Source organism: Elephantulus edwardii, unplaced genomic scaffold (assembly GCF_000299155.1).
Source record: "Elephantulus edwardii isolate Elephantulus edwardi_28Jun2011 unplaced genomic scaffold, EleEdw1.0 scaffold00086, whole genome shotgun sequence".
NCBI lineage: Eukaryota > Metazoa > Chordata > Mammalia > Macroscelidea > Macroscelididae > Elephantulus > Elephantulus edwardii.
Window position 1 is genome coordinate 9031079 of NW_006399836.1, and position 8481 is coordinate 9039559.

The 8481-nt window shown below is 52.4% G+C and overlaps 1 protein-coding gene across 1 annotated transcript; it reads right to left on the reverse strand.

Annotated features, from left to right (window-relative positions):
• Nucleotides 1-513: 513 nt before the first annotated feature.
• NOL12 (nucleolar protein 12) lies at nucleotides 514-8211 on the reverse strand. The gene is made up of 6 exons (XM_006890134.1): nucleotides 8129-8211; nucleotides 4356-4461; nucleotides 3966-4014; nucleotides 3429-3565; nucleotides 1071-1159; nucleotides 514-679 (listed from the first exon to the last, which is right to left on the reverse strand). The coding sequence occupies exons 1-6, from the start codon at nucleotides 8209-8211 to the stop codon at nucleotides 514-516; spliced, it is 630 nt and encodes a 209-aa protein (XP_006890196.1).
• Between the last annotated feature and the right edge of the window lie 270 nt (nucleotides 8212-8481).

The following is an 8481-nucleotide window of genomic DNA, read 5'->3' on the forward strand; positions in this document are numbered from 1 at the left end:
AATGACACAAATCAAGATGTTTTTCCTTCAGATGTTAAAGATGAACCCCTTCTTCTCTACTGGGGCCCTCCGGGGGAGGCGGGAGCCTGGGAAGCTGTGCACTGTGTGGCTGGGGGGATCCAGCTGAGGCTGCCACGGCAGGTGGGCAGTGCATGGTCAGGGTGCAGCTCACAGTTCACTGCCACCGCCTGCCTGGGGCTGCCTCAGACCAGCAGATGGACTTAGGGCTGCACCCCATGAAACTGCTGGGAAAAGAGAAGGGGCCTGCGCCCCTCTAAGCACCCCCCTCACCACGGAAGCCGGGCCCTGACCCACAGGCTGGAGTCAGGGGTAAACAAGGCCAAGTGCACATCTTCACACCCAGCAGAGTCCCGGGGAGGGGTGGACCCAGAGGCAGCCCCAGACCAGTGGGGTCCAGTGCCCTGCTTTCCAGCCAAGGGGTCACCAGATGGGTGGGGGAAGGTGAGTGACAGGAGGTGACAGTGGCTCGGGCAGGTGCTGGCAGGTGCGCGCTCAATCCCCGCTGTGCTGGGCCCTGCCCGTCAGCCGGCGGCGCTGGCTCTTGCTGGTGCGAGTGGCACTCGGCGGCTTCTTGGCCAAGTCCTGGGCCCTTCGGGGGCGTTTCCTCTTGACCTTCTTGCGGCTGTGTGCGTGCAGCGTGGCTGTGAGGGTGGAGATCCTGCGGGAGGAAGACAGCTGGTGAGGTTCAGATCCCCACAGAGTGGACGCTGCTTGGGGGTTCAGGGGGGATGAGCAAGAGCCAGGCTCAGGGAGGGGAAGTCACAACATGGCTCAGCTGCTATCGCACCAAATGCACCCCAAATCAGCTGCCTGGACGCTGCCCACCTCCCAGGCCTGCCAGCTCCTCCACACTGAAGAGCTGATCCCAGGTGTCAAGGCAGCTGGGGTGGGCGCCGGAGACGGGACAGTGAGGGGAGGTGAAGGACCACTCTGAAAGGTGCTCTGGGCCCACACTGCCCGCTGCCGTGGGCCACCGGGCAGGCTCCACAGGCCTGGTCACCAAAGCCGGCCATGAGGACTGGACCACAGGAGACAAAGGCAGGACTCACCGCTGGGACAGCAGGGGGTCCTTGGACTTCCGGGGTAGGGCTCTGGCCGGCTTCTCCACAGACGACACCTCCTCAGCCCCGGCCTCTGGCTAAAGCACAGGAGAGAAGGGGCCCGTCAGAGGGTGGACGGTCAGAGGCCTGCACAGGCATGACCTGTCACCACACAGGCCCAGGACAGGGCTCAGCAAAGGTCTCGGGAATAAAAGCACTGTGTGCACTCCCAAACAGAGGTGACACAGGGCAGGACTGTTTCAAATCCCCCACCACACCTCAGGAGAGAATAACGGGGACAACAGGGCTCTTCACATCAGACCCCAGAGGGGAGCGTGACACAGCACGAGACTCAGCAGGACGCAGAACACAGGGGCTTCGGGACGTTGAACGCTGTGACACTCGGAGGAGTGCCTATACTGCCGCGGGTACCGCCGGTGATTCTGACCCACAGGGACCTGACGGGACAGGCCAGCAGTGCCCGACAGGTCCCGCGTTTGTAACTTTACGGGACTATGTCTGCAGGTACTCCAGCAGAGCCGTGGGTAGGTTCAAACCAATGACTGCTGGGTTAGCAGACAAACACTTTACCACTGTGCCACCAGGGTGCCTTAACTGTGTACACACACCTACAAATAGATAATCCTACCCAAACCAAATGGGGAGCTCTGGTGGCCTAGTGGTAAAGAGCTACGCTGACAACCTAAAGGTGAGCTGTTCAAATCCACCAGCTGTCCAGTGGGAGAGGGACAGGCAATCTCCTCCTGTGCGACTGCTGCCTCTGAAAACCCACTGGACACACAAACCAAACCAAGACAACTCTAACTAAAACAAATGCTCCCTGAAACCATACCAACTTACGGGTACTTTCTGGGATTTCAAATTTGTTGTTATTGTAGGTGCCGTCAAGTACGACTCATAGTGACCCTATGAACAACAGCTCTGAACCCTGTTCTGTTCTGTGCCATCTGCACGCTGGCTGACACATTAGAGCCCACTGCAGCAGTCCGTGTTAATCTACCCGGATGAGGGTCTTCCTCTCTTTCGCCGACCCTCCCCCTTCCCAGCATCATGTCCCTCTCCAAGGACTAGCCCCTCCTAGCACCATGCCCAAAGTATGTGAGGCGAAGCCTCATCATTGCTGCCTCCAAAGAGCATTCCAGCTGCACTCTCCCCAGGACAGATCTGTTCATTCTCTTGGCCGTCCATGGGATGTTCAGTGCTCTTCCTTCTCCAACACCACAACTCAAAGGCATCGATTCTTCTTCTGTCATCCTTATTCATTATCCAGCTCTAAGACGCATAGCAAGTGACTGGGAAGACCAGGGCCTGAATCAGATGCACCTTAGGCCTTCAACTGACATCACTACTCCTCAATAATTTAGAGAAGTCCCTAACTGCAGATTTTCCCAGTGAAATGTGTCTCCTTATTTCCTGACTGCTTGTACCAAGGATATTAATTGTGGATCCAAGTAAGATGAAGTTGTTGACTTTCAATCTCTTTTCCATCCATCATTGACGTTGTCCAGTGATAAGAATCTTTATTTTCTTGACATTTATAGGCAACACATACTGAAGGCTGCATTCCTTGATCTTCTGCAACAACTGCTTCAAATACTCCTTACTTTCAGCAAGCAAGGTTGTGTCATCTACATAATGCAGGTTATTGTTGAGTCTTCTTCAAATCCTGATGCCATATTCCTCTTCATAAAGTCCAGCTTCTCGAATAATTTGCTCAGCATACAGACTGACTAGGTATGGACAGAATACAGCCCTGACACACTCCCTTCTTAATTTTAAACTACATTGTTCCCCTGCTGTTTGCACAACAGCCTCCTGGTCCAGGTATAGGTTTCACACGACAATAATTAAATGTTCTAGAAATCCCATTCTTCTCAATGTCAGCCACAGCTTGTTATGATCCACACAAATGCTTCTGCATAGTCAGAAAAGCACCAATAGACATTCTTGTGGCATTCTATACTTTCAGACAAGATCCATGTCACATCAGCAATGATGTCCCCGGTGACACGGCCTCTTCTAAATCCTATTTGAACTTGGTCCTGCTCATGAATCCCGGCCCACAAGCTGACTCTCCTGCTCCCGCGCACAAACCAGAGGAAGGAAGCTGCGAGCTCTTCCTACCTCACTGCCTGCAGAGAACATCCATCCCGGCTCCTAGCAGCAGCCCAGGAACCGAGGGTCCCCAGAAGAAAGGGACTCGGATACCCACATGGGCCCACGGCTGCTCAGTGCTGGAGTCAGCCCCGGAAGACCCCAGGATTACGTCCATGCCGTGAAGGGACCTCCCACTACGGACTGGCACTCAGCAGCTCCCGACAGGCTGGGCCTGGGACTTACCTCAGCCGCAGGCAGCCCTAGCAGCCGGGCCCCCGAGAGGTCCAGGTCGCTGATGGTGGTCACGGTAACCGTGTGGTTGGGATGGTCATACTGCACCGACTCTGTCTTTGCTGTTACAAGCCGGTCCAGCTCATCGGCCTCCTCTGTGTGGGGTGGGCACAGACCCAGGGAATCAGCCTCAAGCCACAAGCAACCAAGCTCTAGCCTCCACCCTACCCTGGAGTGTGAGGGTTACACCACTTTAGGGGAGGGCAGTGGTGAAGAAACAGGTCCCCAAGCCTAGGCTGAGGCTGCTCCCCACTTCCTGCTCCAGGGGACCCCAGTCCATCCGGCTCTCCCAAACAGAGGGTGTCTGTGCCACTGGAGCTGCTGTCCCTCAAGGCCTCAGCCCTGGGGCTCTCAGCTCAGTTCACCTGGACACTCAGCGTTCCCACTGCTCTAAGGATTCTCACCATCTCCCAGGCCCCAGGCCCCCAGGAGGAGGCTCTGAGCTGAGCAGTGTCTCCATGCAGCCCCTCAGCCTGCTGCAAGGTCCGCACTTACCCAGAGCTTCCTCTCTCTCGGCCAGCATCTTCAAGTACTCCTGGTGGCGCTGCAACCCAAAGGAAGAGAAGCACTGTGAGGAGCACCTCGGCCAGCCCTGGGCAGGGGTGCGGCGCACCCCACGGTGACAGCGACCAGCCATGGCTCAGAACACAAGGCCAGGACACCGTCACCCCACGGTGACAGCGACCAGCCAGGGCTCAGAACACAGGGCCAGGGCACCCCTCACCCCACAGTGACAGTGACCAGCCAGGGCTCAGAACACAGGACCAAAACACCCCACACCCCACGGTGACTGTGACCAGCCATGGCTCAGTACACAGGACCAGGACGGCACGTGCTAAGCCCCGGGTGCTCCCCACCACCCCTCGGCTGCTCTCCCCACTCCACCTCTTCCCGGAGCTTTTTCTGCTCCTGCTTCAGCCGCTGCTTGAGCTCCTCGATGGCCGCCTTCTTCCGCTCCACCTTCCGCTTGTGGAAGCCTGTCAGGTATTCCCTGTGGAAAGGTGGCGGGGATGGCTAGCAGGAGCTGCGAGGAAAGGGGCTCGCTCCAAAGGGAAGGTATCTAAAACCACGCGATGAGCCAGGCACCACTCCAAAGATCTGCAGGTTCTAACTCCCTTAGCCCTCCTGCCACACCGCGAGGTGGCTGCGGTCAGCTGCCACTGCATGGATTCCTACTCACAGTGACAGATGTAAGAGCAGACTGCCTCGTATGGTTTCTAAGACCCTGATCTTTACAGGAGAACATGCTTTTTTCTCAGAGTTGATATAGCTGGTTCAATCTATCAAACCATCACCTAGGAGCTGAGTACCTCTCCCCATTATACAGATGGAGGCCCTGAGGGACTGAGGCTCGATGACCTCTGGTCAAGGCCACAGAGAGCCTAAGGTTAGGAGGAACAGGGAGAAGCTGACTCTTCACACATCCTCCAGGACTCTCAGCTTCACTAACTGGTCCAGGTGGAGGGTAGTGGGAACACACAAACTAGACAGGGAGCCCTGTCCCCAGCTCCACACATGGCGGGTCACCAAAGGTCTTCAAGACCACACGCACTCAGGCCTCTGTAAACTCTCCATTGGGCCAACACCCCAAATGCCCAGGTCACCAGCAACACTGACCCCCTGTAGTCCACTGATGCAGCCCTGGGAGTTTCCTTGTGACATGCCACTATTTTTTCTCCCCACACCTACTATCCAAGGAGCTCTGGCAGTGCAGTTGATTGGACTGATTAAGTGTTAGATTGCCGTCAAGACAGCATGGTACTGGTACAATGACAGACACATAGATCAATGGAATCGAATTGAGAATCCAGAGATCAACCCATCTATCTATGGTCAACTGATCTTTGACAAGGAGATGAAATCAGTGAAGTGGGGGAACGACAGCCTTTTTAACAAATGGTGTTGGCAAAATTGGAAAAATATCTGCAAAAGACTCAAGCAAGACCCACACCTCACTCCATACACAAAAACCAACTCAAGGTGGATCATGGACCTAGGACTAAAACCAAGGACTATGAAATTCATTACAGAAAAGCTAGGAACAACACTAGAAGTCCTAATCCACAACATAAACAGTCTTCCCAGTATGCTGGAAAAGCTACAACCAGGAGAAGATAACATAGATGAATGGGACCTTCTAAGACTCAAATCCCTATGCACATCCAAAAACTTCTCCAGTAGGGTAAAAAGGGAAGCCACTGACTGGGAAAAAGTATTCGGTAATAACATATCAGATAAGGGACTTATATCCAGAATTTATGAAATACTTGAGCACCACAACAAGATAAAGGTAAATAATCCAATAGAAAAATGGGCACAGGATATGAACAGGCACTTCACCGAAGACGACGTTCAGATGGCTAACAAACACATGAAGAAATGCTCAAAATCCCTAGCCCTAAGAGAGATGCAAATTAAAACAACTATGAGATATCATTTCACCCCAGTCAAAATAGCAAAATTTAACAGAACAGCAAGCAACAAATGCTGGCGAGGTTGTGGAGAAACTGGAACCCTTCTTCACTGTTGGTGGGAGTGTAAAATGGTGCAACCCCTGTGGAAAGCAGTATGGCGCTTTCTCAAAAAGTTGCAAATAGAGATACCATTTGACCCAGCAATTCCACTACTGGGAATATACCCTGAAGAGACCATAGCTGACATTCAAGCAGATATATGCACACCCATGTTCATTGCAGCTTTGTTCACAATAGCAAGGAGTTGGAAACAACCTAAGTGCCCATCAACAAACGAATGGCTAGAGAAGCTGTGGTATATTCGCACAATGGAATACTATGCTGCATTAAAAAACAAGGAACTCATGCAATATTATTCAAAATGGTTGACTCTGGAGAACATTATGCTGAGTAAAATATCCCAGTCACAAAAGGACAAATATTACATGATGCCACTGTTGTAGAATGGGACTGTCCTTGGGGTTAGGGAGACACTGAGTAAGATGGGTTCAATAATGTATACTGCACTGAAACAGAGGAGGGAGAGAACCGTCTAAAAGAGAGATGTAACTGGGTATTTCTGTCATCACAGGAGACTAGAGCGAGGGCTGCATGGTGGAGGGGACCTGGGGGAGGGTTTGTAAAACAATGAAAGAATCTTTTCTTTTACTTTTCCATAATTTTTGGACTCATGTACTTATAACTTGTTAGTCAAATTTGTGTCTTCTAGGTTGCAACACCCCCATGATACATCTTGAAGGATATGTACATGTACAGCCAAGCACAATCAATAAGAGTGCATCTGAATTCCAAAATCAATCTCCATAATAGTCTATGTGTTTCCTACTGCCAAAGGGGCCCTTTAGAGTAGTGAGAGAAGATCTTCACCCTGAAACCCACAGCGTCCCTTTTCAGCAGGAAGTAGCTAAGAGAATACGCCGTCCCCTTTTCCTTATGACTCAGGGTGAAGTCTCTCTCAGGAAGGAGTGATAGGGAATGGCAAAGGATACACTGACAAAGAAGATTAATCAGAACTGGCTTTGACAAGCACTGTGGCATTTGGACAAGAACAAACTGGGAGGAGGGTAGAGAGAATAGTGCAACAATGAATGAGTGGAAGCCCAAAATCTCTGTAAATGTTTATGAAAATTAATAAAATATAATTATAGAAAAAAAAAAGTGTTAGATTGCCAATTGAAAGACTGGCAGTTCAGGGAGCTCTGGTGGCAAGAAGCTGCACTGCAATCCCAAAGGTGCCTGGTTCAAATCCACCAGATACTGTGCTGAAGGAGGGCCAATCACCTCCTCTGCCAGTAGAATCTGATTAGATGGTACAAAACAAAACAAAAAAAAAAAGGAAGACTGACAGTTCAAATTCACCAGCTGCCACATGGGAGAAAAATGAAGATGTTTACACAAGGATTACAGCCGGGATTTGAACACTTCAGCCGTCCTGTGGGTGAAAGATGTGGCAACCTACTTTTGTAAACATGACAGCTTTTATGAAATCCTACGGAGCCGTTCTACTCCTGTACAGTGCCCCTAAATATTTATTTTTTAAAAAATTTATTTTAATGAAAGTTGAGCCCCTAAATCTTAATTGCCACTCCCTCAATATTTTTTGTTTTGTTTTTCCCGGGTGGTGTAAAAGTCAAAATGCTCAGATGCTGAGAGGTTGGCAGGTTCAAGTCTACCCAGAGGTCCTTCAGAAGAAAGGCCTGGCGATCGACTTCCAAGAAAAAAAAAATTGGCCACTGAAATTCCCACGGTGCCTGGTTCTGACACACAGGGGTGCTGAACTATTGGTTATGTGGCCCCCTTGCTCTCCCGGGGGGGGGGGGGGCCGCGACGATGACAGTTCCCATCTGTTCCTGCGCACAGCACGGAGCTCATGCACGATCACGTGTCCCACTAAACAGCCCGGATGCCCGGCCAGGCGCATTGGTGAAACAATCATCTGGTAAATGGACTTAAGCCTCTCTTGTTCCTGTCACTCATTCATCCATCAACGTGCCAGGCTTGGGCAGGCAGGACACGCCAAGCGTGCAGCGAGGGCAGGGGACCGGAAGAGCGCGCTTCCACTCGGCGATCGGATGGGAATCGCCCGGGAGGCGGGGCCGGAAGGGCCCTCCGCGTGCGGAGCGGGCACAGGGCCTCGCCTTGCTGGGCCGCCAGGGAGAAATTCGATCTGGCCTTTCCACTCACCGCCTCTTATCCTCGTCAAAGCTGAGAACAAGCCGGGGCCGCCGATCGTCGCCATTTCGCTTCTTCTTCTTGTTGCGCCCCATACCGGCGAGGCTTCCTGCCGCCCTGCTCCCGCTGGGGAAACTGCTTCCGGGTGCGCCTTCGGTCTCCCGCGCGCGCCTCGTTGCGTAGTTCCGCAGTTCCGCTGCCAGGCCCCGCCCTTTAAAGGGGCCGCTCGGCCTTTTGTAGCGTGCTCTTTCCTCCTACATGCCTTGGTGACCCTCTATAGCTCTTTACCCCGCCAGACTGGTTTCTGTGAGAACCACACAAAATTAGAAGATGCTTGACTCCAAGTAGGAGCTAAGTCCGGAGTT